Genomic DNA, 15574 nt, shown 5'->3' on the forward strand with positions numbered 1-15574 from the left:
AGAAAGAAACGGGGAACAGGTGAATTTCTGAATTTTTGTTGCCATCTGGTGGAGTGGATTTACAAGTCAAGAGGTGTGCAGCATTTTGGTTACTACGGCTACTTACTGACTCCCACCACAGATCAGCGTCTCCTGAGCTCCATGTAGAAATTATTCAACATTTATCTTGGCAATAAACTTTTTTTTTTTCCATTTTGTACCGTCCATGTGTAGGTTTCTGATACAGCGTCCTGGACAGAGATGAGATCTTCTGCTGCAGAATCATGACTAACGTATTTAACCATGCATATGACTGACAGCTTTTATTATTAGCGACCAAATAAGAACTGGAGGACATTAGGCAGAAGTTATGATGGGATTCTGCACAGTGTTTGTCATGTCACATTTGTTTCAAGAGTCTTTTTCTTTCCCCCAGAGTCTGCTTTGCCCAAAGGGAACGCTGCTGTCCAGTCCGGTCCACTGAGTTGTGTCCTTGCAGTCTGGACATAAAAACTCACTCACACGCTCACGACAGTGAGAAGCAACATAATTAAAGCTGATCATGTTTTAAAAAGAACAAATGCAAACGCACGTCATCGCATTTTCAGATTTCTGCTTTTGTATGTGTAATTTTCCATCCACTTTCCAATTAAGCAATATTTTCTGTGCAAAATCTACAAACTCCTAAGAAAAAAATTCAAAGCTTGAGCTTATTTTACGAGTTGTATTTTTACTTCAATGAAACAAAAATTCTTTCATTACAAATTAAATATTTCTGGACGTTGTGACCGATTTCAAAAAGTGCAAAGCAAAACATATTTTAGTAGCTTTTATCTTATAGGAATTGAAAATGCCAATAAATGCAGTTTGTGTTAAAATAATTAGTTCTTTCACATCTTTTCAGTGTTTTGTTTTGTTGCTTTTTTTTAGTATGGGATCACGTAGCAGCAATAACAATAGCAAAAATACTTTAAAGTTTTATAAACTCTTACCAGAGGTATCAGTCAACATATTGGCTACATGTAGATTCTTCAAAAATGGTGCCAGAACCAACACTAGATGGTGCCGTTGCTCGACACAGAAGTAGGCCACTGAGCTCAGCAGGATGCAGAAATAGGGCAGATAAATCCACATTTGCTCTTATTTTGCTGAAACACTTATTTGGACTTCTTCACCCGTGTGGTGGAACGTTTTACACAAACAAGCCAACCTAGCCTAAATTCAAAGACCCATGAAACACAAAACAAAGCTACTCCCATATTTAGCTCTTATGTTTACTGTAAACCTTAACGCTGAGTGGCAATACCCCACAGGAGCAGCCCGCTAAATGTTTACACTAAAACAAAATACTAGTGTCCTGTCCCTTTCCACCCCTTGCCCCCTTGCCTGCTGGTTGATTGTTGTTGCAGCATGCGCGCCAGTGACTGTGAAATACACAGAGGCGCCAGCCAATGGCAGAATCCCCTGGTGGTGTATGTGGACTGGATCCCCAGTGAGGTTTCACCACGTTGCCACAGCGCTACAGCAAACATTACACCCTGCTGCAAAGTCTTGCACCTGTGTGGGACTTTACTGTATCAGGAGGCCAAACAGGGTTACACCTGCCACTACCACTGCCTTCAAAGGCTAAATAAAGGGGATCACTACTGCTGATTTTTGCAAATTTATATATTGTAGTAAATAGCCTTATTTTTATTTTTTTGCACAAATAAAAAAGCTGTTTTTACCGTTGTAGTTTTTCTTAACTTGTTTTTGCTAAAACTTTACTGTTCTATTTTTTTTTTTATTCCCTTCCATATATTTAAACAGCAGATTGAAATGCTTTCTGTATTAAAAATACTTCTCATAGGTCATGTCTAGTCGATGGATTGGGTTTTAATTAGCTGTAAACTTTAATATGTTAATTAACATATATTTGAAGTACATCCCTCAAAGAGATTAATCTGTGAAAAAAAATCACTTTCTGGATTAACTTACTAAAAAACAAACTTTTTGATGATATTCTAACTTACTGAGATGGACTTGTACAGGACATAAAAAGTAATAACGGATACATTAAAAAAATAAAATACAAACAACTCAACATATTTCAGCAAAGTACTTTTTTAACTTAATTTTATTAAAATATTGAATAGACGACTTTCCCACCAAGTTCAAAATAAAACGTTTAACCTCCTCAAGGTGACAGCAAAAATTAGTTCCCGAATCACTTTAAATATTTAAGACACGTGCCGAATGTCCAATTCATGATGACCTTACACCAAGGACTGAAGAGTGTATAGGCATCGACAAATCCGTTTAGTGATTGTGATAAACTCCCTCTCCCCGCAGTGAGACATGACAGAACTTACCAAAAATAACCCAAAAAATAAAGACTAATTTTTAAGACAAAGCAGAATCAGCTACTGTGCAACTAGATGAGCTGCTTCCAGTAGCTTTCTGATAAACATAGGAGATGAAGTTCTTCAGAAACTTAGTCCAGGATTTGTTTCCTCATAAGGCAGCTAAGCTTAAGTAGTCCTCTCTTCAGGCCAGATGAAAACAGGACAGAAAACGGACCAGGAGACAAACGTCCCCTAAGCTTCCTTCAGTGTCCATTCATTGTTGTCTCAGGTAGGCATGTGTGCTTCTGTATACAACTAAAATCAAATACGATACGAACGTGAAGCCTCAACATACTTCTTAACGCATGTGTGCTGTACCTTGTGCAGATCCGATTGCAATCTTCCGTAGTTAATCTCAGATGCTCCTCCTCCTGCTATTCTCCGTTAATTACAGTCATTGACTAACATTGGTTTATGTATGATTGCATGTGTATAGATCTATACAGATGTCTTTAAGGAAGGAATTTGCGTTTACTGATGGAGCGGAATAATCTCATTGCTGACGAGGAGCCTATGTGTAAACAGGCAGCCTGGTGGTCAGAGTGCAGGCATTGATGTCCTCAGTCTGCGCGGCTCGGTGCAGGGACGGTTCTGAGGCACTGCGGTTTATCTTAGGGAGGGCATGCTGGAGGAGCTCGATGGAGGACAAGATCTGAGAACAAATTCAGATATGGGGAAGATGCAAAGAGATTAGTTTGAGGAATTTATGGCTCAACCCAATAGCTTCTAATAGCAGAAGAGCAGCTCACCTGCGGAAACAGCGGCCTTTCTTCCTTGGATTTCTTGATGCAGTCTGCCACCAGCCTCTTCATTGCTTTGGGGCAGTTCTTGTAGAGCTTACTAAGGTCTGGGCACAAGCGGCCTCTTCCCACCATGAATATAATCTAATGGGAAGGAAGTAAAAAAAAAAAAATAAAAGACAAGAAAATTGATCACATTTGATTATTATAGATCTGTGGAAAAAGCATTCATAGCCTGAAACTTTTTCAAATTGTGCCACTTTACATCCACAATGCATTTTATGTAGCAGACCAACACAAAGTCATGGAGAAGAGTGTGAAGTGGGTGCAAATGATGCTTGCCTCTCAACAAAAAATTTTTTATTAATTAAAGTACTAGAAACTCTGGTGTGTATTCATATTCAATTACCTGTACTCTACAGCACCCACATAAAAATTTGTGTTAAAAAAAACAAAGAAAAATCTTTAGAGGTCACTTAAGTAAATAAATTCGGCTTTAGTGTAATTTAAATGCAAAAAAATTCCAAGAAAACATCAGACATCACTGAGAAAGCTGGACTAAATTATAAAACTATATACTTCGATCATCCATAAAAGAATCAAAACATAGCTACTCACCTGAGTTAGAGAACACTTTGCAAATATTTTTAAATTAATGATTTACTGACAGGCATTTAACATTGGCCCTAAATTAAAAAATAAATTTGTACCATTACAATGCCATCTTGATTTAGAAAAAAAAAAAAAAAAAAAACTAATAGCGGTACACTGTCAATTCCATCTTAAACTTAAAACTCTTCATGTATTGAAAAAAAATGGAAGCAACATAAAAAGTTTTGCAAGAGTCTATACTGAAGGCAAACAACTGAGAGAGGCCTACATTCACCCTGAAGCAGCGGTCATTCTAACACATGCAATTTTTAAATATGGCGAGTTAGACTAAGGTGACAGACATTTAAAACACTAGAGCTATTGTAAAGGTATGAGGACCTGATGGTGCAGAGATAAAAGATGACAGGAGCACTTGATGTGCCTGCCAGATCAGCCGAGTACAAAGTATTTTCACAGGATCAAGAAGAACAGGTTCCACTAGTAGACCGTAGCACTACTTTGGGCACAATTTGTATACAACTTTAGTCTGATTTTATACAGATGCGGAATCAGATCTGATTTAGCCAAACCTTCAGCTCTAAAGAATAATAAAACACAGGACTCATACTCTGAAATGCAAACCTGAGAAGCCCTTTTCTCACACAGGGTTATGTTACGAGATCTAAAATTAGGCCAGTGGCTCCGTGTCGTCGGTCTGTGGCGGGCCATAGGCCAGCCGCGCAACCCCATTCAGATGGCAGCAGAGGGCTTTCATCATCAAGGACTTGAACTTACGCAAATGTTTTATTTTGGCATTAAAGATCTGTCGTACAACATACTAAAACTTTCAGCCTGAATGCTGTGTCAGGTAAAATATGGGACATCTGTTCAGCTAACTGTGAGCCGACTATCTCTACAAGTCCCCCCACCCCTCCCAACTTCCTGCAAAATCTCTGAAATATACTTCCCCCATTTGTCCGCTACAGGTAAGAGATCCATTACTGATGACAACTTCAGTAAAACTTTAACAATTCAATCAGTCCTTTTACATGTTTAGGACTGTTAAAAGTGGAGCATATAAATACTAGCACTCAAAAAAAGAGCCAGACAAATGTAAGCAACTTTACCTGATCTCTGTTTGCTATGTGGGAGTAGGGGAGCTCTCCGGTCATCAGCTCAAAGAGAACAATTCCATAGGAATAGACGTCTGACTGGAAGCTGTACGGATTGTTATCCTCCATTCGGATCACCTCGGGAGCCTGCCGAGGACAGAAAGAAAATGTTTACAGAACATCAAAACAGTACTATCAAGATGTCCTGTCTTTAGAGCAGAGGCGCTGTGACACTGTGTGATTTTGAAATCAAAACAGAGTTCTAAATGTACAATGTCTTTTAGCAATATTAACTATTAGAACGGTGGTGTCCAAGGTTTTTGCCACAAATTCAATTCAATTAAAATAAAAACTCTAAACTACGTAATTTATGATGATTTTTTTTTTCCTGCTGAACAGTAAGCTAAATGAGGAATGTTTCAAGGAAACGTAATTTCTTTAAGGATCAATTCAAAACATTAAAAGGGTCTCATAAATGTGCCTCATTAGAAGAAAGGCATACAATTTCCAATTTTTTTTTTTCCCCCAGTGGTGTTGAATTATTTTTAGACTATTCTTGGCATCAAGCGGTGGTCATACATGACTTTTTCCTCCCAAAACGCTTGCTGTATTCAGCCACACTTAATAAGCGGATGTGCCCAAGTCTGCTGTTGAGTGAAAGTCTAACAAAAGATATATTTTGTTGTACCTAATATTTTCCTCTTGAGATTCTCATTTGTCGGTGAAAATATTAAAAAAAAAAAACAAATGCAACAAATGTCTGTTTTGCCAGATTAAATTGGTATGAAGTACTTGAATTTCAGTCAGAGGCTGCAGGCAGTCTTTCCACAGGCTGTGCTATGGGCTCAACCTGAATTAGCATTAATAAGTGCAAACATCAGTCTGCGTGTAGTCCCTCATGGCTGCATTTTCTTTTCCTTACCTCTGATATTTAAAAAAAAAAAAAATCCCAACCCAGCATGCTTCATAGCAAACAGAGGCTGGAAGTTCAAAAAGATAAAAGCTGCACAGCTTTCAGCCGTTCTGGTATCTGCTTAAGTTGCCTCCAGGCCAATTGAACAAAACATCCTGGAGGAGGGTACAAATGGACGTTTTTGTGTTTGATGGCACTTTTTCCACACCCAGAAAGGTTTTCTTTTGACAGCTTCTTACATATTTTGAGCATTCCCTGGTTTAATTCTTAATTATGCAACACTGAAAAAGGGTCAAGTCTTCAGTTCTTAGTAAGTGCACCCACACCAAACTGCATGGAGTGTTGGAGAAAAGTTTGGGCTTTTTATGTTCCAAACCAGACATTTAAATGTCAAGTCTGGTTGGTTCTTCTGACCAAGAGCTTCACAATGTACCAACCATCCAGAGAATGGATCCAGAGGGCTGCTCCACCTGTTGTGATCCGGTCCACCTGGACTTCACAGTCGCAAGACCAAAGTCCCCGATTTTTACCGTTAACCCTTCATGCAGGAAGATGTCTGCACAGATGTCAAAGATTTATAACCAAACATGCTGAGGAAAACTGGTCTTTATGTTTTACTCACTATAATACCACAACAAAGAAATAGAAAAGGATACTGTTGGACTTCATGTCACGATGAATTATGTTTTTTGCATGTAAATAGCTGAAAAAAAAGAAAAAAAAAAAGAAAGGGAAAATAATTAATGCTACTTGAGAAATTTCTCATTAGCATCGCCCACAAAGCTCCATTCTTCACAACTTACTCCATGCCCTGAGCGGTCTGCCTGGCGATATCTATAAGCTGGATCATGGTATAATTAGTCTCTAGAACATGAATGTGTTTGTACAGGCTGCTGCCCTCACACCACTGGGTCACAATGGCCAGGTTGTCCTTCGTCATGTAGCCCATAAACAAAAGGATGTTCACATGTCTTGTTTTCCTGCAACCCAAGAAAAGGGGAAGAGGAAATTAAGACGCAATCAGATATAAGTTTGCAATGAAGATGATTTGCACAGTTTTAGCAGCTGTAAGAAAAAAAAAGAAAAAAAGTCTTGTACAAGACAAAAAAGGTATTCTTGTGAGTTGTTACCTCAGGACAGCGACTTCATTTCTGAATGCCTGGAGCTGCTCCGGAGTTGGGTCGGTAACCTTTAAAATCTTCACCGCAACATCACCTACAAGAGAAATACTGTTAGATGAAAGGAAACATTCGACTTTTTTTCCCCAATTTATGCATCATCTACCTTATCTATAGTGCATGAGAATGTTATAACAGACTTGCATAACAGATACTTACCATGCCATTTTCCTTTGTACACTGTTCCAAAAGAGCCAGAACCAATGTGGGAATGTAGATAAACCTCGCTGGCCTCAATTTCCCAGTAATAACTCGAGTCTCGCTTATCGCGAGGCCTCTGGATGAACAGAAACCAAAGATGTAACTATTCAAACACAAGTTTCATAAATGCCGCATTATTAAAAAGAGCTGGTTGAACATAAATGTGACACAGAACGTACTATTTTATTTTTCTCCTGAGTGTTGAAGGACGAGGCTCTCTCTCGCTGGGATGGTGCCGGAGCTTTGGACTGGGTCCAGCCTGTGGGGCTCTGGCTGGGGGAACTTCCAGCTTTATGGAGAAAAAAAAAAAAAAAAAAATTAAATGGTAGCACCTCAACTTTCAGAGAAGCAACTTCTTCCATATATTTAAAGGTGTTCTGTACAAGTTCTTAACAAAAATGTTTGGTGTATTTTCCTCCGCAACAAGAGTTTTTTCACCGTCCCGACTCAATCACTGTTTAGCAGCCGTTGTTCTCATGCAGACATTAAATTATACACCTGTGCCCTAGTTACTAATGTGGCGAGTTCTGATGCCAATCGATAACACTGGATTTTATTAAGTGGTGTCAGAGTACTGAGGGCAAATGTATTTTTTTTTAAAGCCCTGCATCACATATGTTCTACTTCACAAATATGCATTACTGTGCTCCAGTCTATCACGTATCATTTCAAACGTCATATGTGACAAATTATGAACCAGTGCAAGGGATATAAATACCTTTGCAAAGTACTGTACACTGATTGTTTCCAGAGGTCACTTAATATCTCAAAAAAAGAGATGGCTGTAAATTCACTTCCTGTAATTTAATCTAACTTTTCCAATTAAAAATGTTCTAACCAGAAAAGCAACTATAAGAGAATGTTTCATTTGAGGAAGCACAAATGAAAATCCCCTTGAATTATAAATACCAAAACTAAGGGGAAAGGTGTCCTTTTTCAACCAGTTCCCTATAATAGTATGCTTCGTTTTTCCTATTTGATCAAACAAATGATGCAAAAATAATGAAAACATACGAGTTGACCATTTATGGATGAGATGTAATTTTATAGGAAGCATGAAATGCAAATATGCATACTGAAATGCTGAAAAGAACTCACCTGAGTCATGATCCCGCATCGCTTCCTAAAACACAGACACACACACACACAAAAAAAAAAAACAGATTAGGTTTGATCAGCTTATTCAAACACTAAAATACACGCCATGCTGCCACACATGGTTTGACAACTGCACTTCTGAGATGCAAGTGCAGATAACTCACTTGCAAGGCATGCAATTCAGGTTGCACACAAGTGACTCTGCTTTCTAACCTTTTCGGCAGTCTCTGACTCGGAGAAGTGCACAATACCTACTTTCCTCTTCAGCCAGAATCTGCGGCACCAGGAACTGGGAGAGGTACTCAGACAGTCTAGCTACTCCAGAGTAAGCAACGCAACAGAGCAATAAAGGGACAGGAAGCAAAGGACAGAATTAAAGAAAATGAGGACGAAATAAAGCTCAGGTTTTGGGCTTATAACAGAGCGGGCATGACAAATGACAAACTCGCGAGCTGATTATGCAACAGTGGTGGTGGTGATAAAGCAGAAACTGGAACTGAACATGGGGAAGTCAAAATGTGCAAGGGCACTGAAAAAAAAGCTGAAATAAGATGTCATCTGGGGCTTAAATAAATACCCACAGCCCTGTTCAGGTGGACAACTTAAAGCCATGGTAGATGAGAGGCGAGACAAAGACGGATAGAATCCCCGAGATATAAACAGTTTGAGGCCAGAGATGTTTTAGGTGCAGCACCCTCGCCCTGCGGGAGAACTCAGCTGGCCCCCATGGTGAGCAGTTTACCTCAAACATGCTGCTGTCAACAGGCAGGGTCGTGCTGACCATGTGGACGTTGGGCGTAGAGGTGGAGCGCTGCCTCTGGGAGAGACCGCCGCCTGTGGGTGGGTACGACGTGGTGTAGTTGAAGGCATGAGGGGTGGAATTTCGGTGGGCCGAGCTGAAAAGAAGGGGGCAAAAATGAAATTAAAACTATGCGGCAGAACCGCAGAGAAACAGCCTTTTAACCGCCAGTAAAATATCTATTTTGGTAACTTCTTTAAAAATTGGGCCAAAGTGGGTGTGGTGGCTGTGGGTGCTGCTGGTTTCATTTCTGTCATGTTTTACTCATTTTCTCCATTTGAGTATTTTGTTTGCATTATTTGTTTTTTTTGTTTTTTTTTACCGTTAGAACACACACACGTATATCTAACTCGAAAGGTAAGCTTGCAAACAACAAGGTTAAGTAAAAGCCTTCTGGGGAAGTAACTCGTTGGTTAATATTTATTACGGCCTTCCTCTTTAAGCCAGTGTTGGTTACGTCGAAGCTACACAGGCACTTTGCCAACATCGGCGCTGGCCCAGTTAAAGAGTACAAAGCTTACCAGCCAGATATGTTAATCTTAAAATGACCTGAATGCTGCTCAGATCTGAAGTCTGGACGTACAGCCATCCACTTTCTAATTTTAGCAAGTTCAAATATTCGTAGGCATACAGTGGCTGCTGCAGTAGATCAAAGGTATAATTAGAGAAGAACAGCAGAAAGTAACCTGGCTGAAAGCTTTTAGTACACAGTAACAAATGTGAGCATATTATCTGAAGGAAAAATATTATACTGCTCAGCAGGCTTGTAAGCCATTTTATCATTTATCAAAATAAAGTTTTCACACTGCGTTTCATCAGGTCCTCCGCAGATAAGTGTCTCTCAAACACAGGAAGTCACTGAAGGCAGAACTCATTTCACAACGCATCATGCAAAAGTATTCATGGACCTTAAAGTTTTTTTTTGTCGTTTTTTTTTTTCAAATTTGGATGGTTGAAACTGCAAACAGTCTTGTGCATTACTGGAATTTTATCTGATAGATCAACACAAAACAGCCCATCACTGGAAAGTAGTACAAGAATGATTTCTGGCCAACGTGCAAGACGCTGCGCGTGTGGCGGAAAACTGACACCGCACTTGGAAAACGCTTTCGAGGCAGTGAAACATGGTGGTGACAGCATCACGCTGTGGGGTTGCTTTTCATCAGAGAGGTCCAGGAAGCTAGTCAAGAGTTAATGGGAAAATGGAGGGAGCAAAGTACAGGTTAACACGGGAAGAAAACCTGTTGGAGGCCACAGAGGACTTGAGATTGGAGAGAAGATTCACGTTCTGGCAGGAAACGACGCTGAACACACTTCAATAGAACTGTTTTAATAAATGCGTAGTTCTGTGTTAGAAAGGGTTAATCAAATAAAATTTGTGTGACAAAACTTGTTGATTAAAAAATGCTCTCAGATGCCTCTTATGCATTCTGGCAGGGTGTAAGAAATTTTGCAAAGAAGATCCAAAGACGTTTTCAGTCTCCGAAAGAGAAATTCTGGTTATACAAAGTACCCAGAATACAGATGCATATTTTGAAAGCGAGTGCCTTACACTGCACAATTATGCATTACTCTGCAGTTGTTGAATCAGAAAAAAAAAATCCTGGCACACCAAGTTTGTGATTGTAAGGGGGCAAAATCTAGAAAAACTTTTGCCAAAAGTATTCATACTTTTCCAAAAACCTGACAGCATCTGTGCTGCACATAAACAAGACAGACATGGCGATGACTTCGGTTACTGAAAGTTGATAATACACCAGATAAAAACCACAACTTCCACACATAAAAACCCACATAAAAAGTACTTGCCATCAACCCGATTGAAATTATTCATGTAGTAAAAACAATACTCCAAAGAAAAACTTTAACATGGTTTGACTTAATCTTCCTTCCCTTGCAAAAAGAAAAAGAAAAATAATAGTTACATTTAGAGGAAAGAAGTGATATCTAATTGCCATTGCAGTTTCAGGGTCTGCAATATTTCAATCGCAAATGCCTGCTTTGATGCAAAATTCTGTGCGCTGCAAAGTTTTAGTGGTCGTACATAAGAAATGATTGTGAACTATATTTCTGGCAAGTTGGATTGATTTTCATTGTCTTAGTGGGCGCAATGCAAAAGCTGAAGGACAGAAGTGGGGACATTGCAATGATGGAGAAGAAAAGAATATAGAGGAAAACTTGGTTCAACTGCAATCCATATCCTTACTGAAATAGTAAACTGTAGTATATTATTAGTGTGTTTTCTTAGTATTATTCATCCCTTTTAGAGAAGAAACAAAACAGAAGAACCTATCAGTTTTTAACAAAACAAAGTTTAATTCACCTTGGAAGCCGGGTTAGGGATTCTCTCATACGTCGGGATGTGAGCGGTGGCAGGGACGGGAAGCCACTCTCACCTGGTGTTGGACACAACCTGACAAAAGAAAGAAACGGGTAATAAAGTGTATTAGGCGGCTGAGGGTACGTCACAATGAATTACTATTTCATCAAAATTTACATTTCAGAAAACAGTCCAGTCTGTTTTCTCCTCAGCTCAAGCGAGACACCTCTGAGGATATTTCTGGGTAAGGAGAGGTTTGAAACATGAGATGCATACAATATAATGCGAGTTTGACTCTTGGTTCTGAAAATGTTCTAGAAGAAATGATATTATTGTTTACTGAGATGCACCTGCAGATTGTGTGTCAGGTAAAGGGGGATTCTCCTCTTTGTTAATTATTACTGCTGATTCTACATCTAGCACAGAAAAACATAAAGGTCGCCATTCAAAGTGCTTATATGGAAAGCAATGCAAATGAGAATGACCTAGTCAAAAGTCTGATACCAGAACAGCTTAACTTCCCTTTTTTATCTTTGCAGGACTATGAAACTTACCTCACAAACATGTATAACCAATTTTTATTTGCATCCAATTATAATCATCTGCATGCAGATGTGATAATGATGACAAAAAATTGTCTCTTCTTCTTATTCCATCATCAATTACTAGGACGATCAGTGAATGCAAAAGGATTTTTTTTTTAAATTCAGATTTTTTTTTATCAAGTTTTTCTACTCAAAAACCCAAAATTATAGTGCCTGGTCTGGAAATAAATATGAACATTACATTTTTTTTCCTCCTGTATACTTACAGAAGCTGTCTAATGTTGCTCCAGTCTACACACATCGTGGGCACTTTGGTGCTACAATGCTCATGGAATTTATAGCCGCATGTTTGGCAACGGAATCCATTAAGGAGAAACTTCTGGCAAATGTCGCAGAAGGCTAGCTTCAAATAGGTCTTCCGGACCTAAATTTAAAAACAAGAAAAAGTGCAAATTTTCTTTCTGCAGTAACATTTGAGAACAAAGTAAGCTGTAATTGTCTGGAGTACTTACAAAGTTATGCGTTGTCAAAGGAACATGATCTAAAACCTCAACCAGGAGCTCTTCTCCTATCAGTGAGGTTGAATCGGTATTCCAGTCCATCCGGGATTTTTTACTGATTTGGACAGATGTAAACAAACAAAACAAAAAAATTAATACTCACAACAGAAGGTTTAATAATCTTTACAAGCTCTGGTTGGAGGATCTTCTGAGTGTACCTTCTCTGTCCGGGATGCAGCTTGAAGACGGCGCAGCACTGGGGCTGCAGACCTCGCACCTTCAAGGCTTTGATCAAACAGCTGTAAAGAGTCATACCTGGTCGCACGTTGACCTACAGTAACGGACCAACAACTAATATTAACGATACTGGTCAATCGACTCTGAAGCCTCATTCGGAACCTGGTATGTCAAGACTTGCCACAGTGCGCTGATGGTTTGGGAGGAAGACGCGGATTGTGCTGCTGGCCTTGGAGTCCGTCATCTTGCTGTCGTCTGAGGCGCGTCGCTGGCAGGTGAAGCCCTGGACCACGGTAGGGGACAGGCAGGGGCCCTCAAACGGCGAGTCCTTCATTCCAAAGCCGTTGCTTAGGGTCTTCCACGCTCCGTGAAACTGCTCCATCGCTAAAACTAATAACTCACAATGGTCTTAAAAAAGAAAGAGAGAAAAAGAAAACATTTACTCACATTCTCTTTTTACTCAGACAATATTGTAATATACATTTAGTACAAAGGATAAGAAAAAAATGCATGCATGCAAGGAAAGGGCACAAAATACTCAAAATTTCCAATTGTTCAACCTTACACTTTATTTCAACACCAAGGAAACCACAACAGATGGGTTGAGCACTACCTGATTACAACAGCGACTGTTTTTGTCTGGAGGGGGAAAAAATGTAGCCAAAGAGGAGATTTGGGTTACGGCACTGTAAGGTTAGAGGTAATCTTTAACCATAATTTTGCTGAAAGCAACCCTATAGTATTATACTAATGATTAGCTTAATTTTAGAGGTTAAGTAATGGCAACTAATAAAGCCATGCAAGAAATGAAAGAGAATGTTTATGTTCAAATTTCTTATTTTCGCTTTGCGCATATAAAACTCAAAGCAAATATGATACTGAACCGTTTCCCTCTGTTTTCAGGAAACGATGCAATACGAAATTTCCACTGTGTTCAGGGGAAACTATATAAACATGAACAGGACAAAAATAAGTTGACTGTGTGCTCCTTAAAAAAAAAAAAAAGAAAAGAAAAAAGTAAGGGCCCTCATAACCAAACACACCCTCTTTTCAGCTTTGTTTGTACTACAAACTGCAGTGCTATATTGTAAATACACAAAGGTTTTCACTCATTCTTGGCAGCCGCTTTATGCATGAGCACCATCGGCTTGCATAGCTCCTAATTACCACTGCTGTATTTATACAAAGACCGGCTGACCCTGGAGAGACGTTTCTTTTTTAACTGCTGTCAGTGGTTAGCTGTTCCAGCAGGACTGTTGATTCATCAGATGTAAAGAAAAGCTTAAAAAAAGAGGGGTTTTTTTTTAGGAATGGTGAATTTTTACCCTTTTCCTTCATGCTTCTGGATTTGCATCAATAACTGTTGCATTGCATCAGAAAACAGCACAAATACAAAACAGAACTACATACGAAAGGAAGTATAAATTGCAGTGTAAAGCAATGAGAAGCTTTACATGGTTCTCTAGTTATAGAGGTAAGTGAGAAAACTATGGAGGGTTGGAAGTGCCACAATGTGACATAGATTTAAAATACATTTTAAATGGGAAAAAAACGACACTTTAAAACTATTTAAACATAAGAAACATAATGAAGTAATTTAAAGTGGACAACAGTTAATACCAAATTGAACTAATAGTATATTTATATTTAATTTTTCAGTATTTATTATATTGTGTACTACTTTAAACTGTGGTTCATGGTACAAAACCCTAACATATGATTGGTTGATCTGCACAGCAAGTTAGTTTTGATCCAATTACCTTTAACTTTCTCTGAGTTGGTTCACATCCACTGACTGACTCATCCCTGACACCTTTGAAAGTCCCCAGAATCCAGTAAGCAGATTCATTATTAAATTCCTTGTTATTAAATTTATTTAAATATTTATAAAAAGAAAAAGATTTTGCAACAAAAAATAAAATCAACATTGTTACCATTGCTATCTTTAATTTCATTAAATTGTGTAATTAATCTTTAAATGCCGTACTTAAGAAAGTACGAAGATATACATTTGACATATGTGTTTATTTTCAATATTGTTTAAATACTGTCATAAAGAAAAAGAACATTAAGAGTAATTCAAACATCTTGTTAGGAATCATCAAGTGTGAAGGTACCATTTAAGCTCCAATCACTAGACTGGCAATTATATTCCTGGCTTCCCCCTTAAAAAGCTTTTTGTTTAACCTTGTGGGCTGCAAAATTTCCAGACAAAACCAGTAAACTATTTTTGTAAGCAATGCATTCATGGATTATTGTTTAGGTTTTGGGATGACAAATTGGAAAATTCAGCCAGCTTTAGTTTTTTAGCTGTTTTCATATGGCAATTTTCCAAAAAGTAAATTGATTAGATATGCAAGCATGCACTTCATTATCCAGAATAAGGTCTAAAAAATTAGCAGTATTATTATATTTTTCATTTTAAGGTCAAAATTTAGCTGTAAAGAACACAACGCAAGCTGAATGGCAATTCTTTTATGATCAGGCATAAAATTTCCTTCTACTGCTTTAGAATAGTAAAAATATGTTCCAGCAAATATTAGAATTGGGCTGAATAAAGAGACGGTTACAAGTCAAGTGGCTGACACTCATACAGCGCTGCAAGCACAAAGGAAAATTGATAAAAGATTAAGCTGATAACGTCTAAAAAAAAATTTAAGGTATTTTTTTGTCACGACATTTCACAGGTTTCAGTCCAATTTAAGTTAAATAAATGAGCACATAATTTTATCTTTTAAAATGTTATGGTTGAATCTTCTTGCCATATCAGGTGAAGCTGTTTGTTGCTACACAACGCTAAATAGTATGCAAAGATGCATGACTTACACTGTGGCACTTTCAACACTCCATAGTCATCGTCAGCGTGTTGGCCTTATTTATGATTCGGGACCGTTTCTCATTCAAACGTAACAAAAGAACTAAAATGAACCACTACCATTAAAACGCATGCAGTCATTCCTGAAACTATAAAAGGTAA

The 15574-nt window shown here is 38.4% G+C and overlaps 1 protein-coding gene across 2 annotated transcripts; it reads right to left on the minus strand.

The window, feature by feature from the left end:
• Positions 1 to 2077: 2077 nt before the first annotated feature.
• raf1a (Raf-1 proto-oncogene, serine/threonine kinase a) lies at positions 2078 to 13023 on the minus strand. 2 transcript variants are annotated; one of them, XM_088007240.1, is made up of 17 exons: positions 12779 to 13023; positions 12579 to 12691; positions 12373 to 12475; positions 12127 to 12284; positions 11319 to 11408; positions 8939 to 9092; positions 8388 to 8511; positions 8197 to 8217; positions 7278 to 7387; positions 7057 to 7174; positions 6850 to 6934; positions 6523 to 6699; positions 6376 to 6422; positions 6157 to 6275; positions 4822 to 4953; positions 3113 to 3247; positions 2078 to 3015 (listed from the first exon to the last, which is right to left on the minus strand). In XM_088007240.1, exons 1-17 carry the CDS (start codon positions 12977 to 12979, stop codon positions 2875 to 2877), a joined length of 2028 nt encoding a protein of 675 aa, XP_087863366.1. In that variant the 5' UTR covers positions 12980 to 13023; the 3' UTR covers positions 2078 to 2874. The 2 variants fall into 2 exon arrangements, with proteins under 2 accessions (XP_087863366.1, XP_014825034.1); XM_014969548.2 differs by lacking the exon at positions 8388 to 8511 and having other exon boundaries at positions 8197 to 8221.
• Positions 13024 to 15574: the final 2551 nt, after the last annotated feature.

This window comes from Poecilia mexicana, unplaced genomic scaffold, assembly GCF_051168715.1.
Source record: "Poecilia mexicana isolate PSO_F unplaced genomic scaffold, ASM5116871v1 scaffold_7, whole genome shotgun sequence".
NCBI lineage: Eukaryota > Metazoa > Chordata > Actinopteri > Cyprinodontiformes > Poeciliidae > Poecilia > Poecilia mexicana.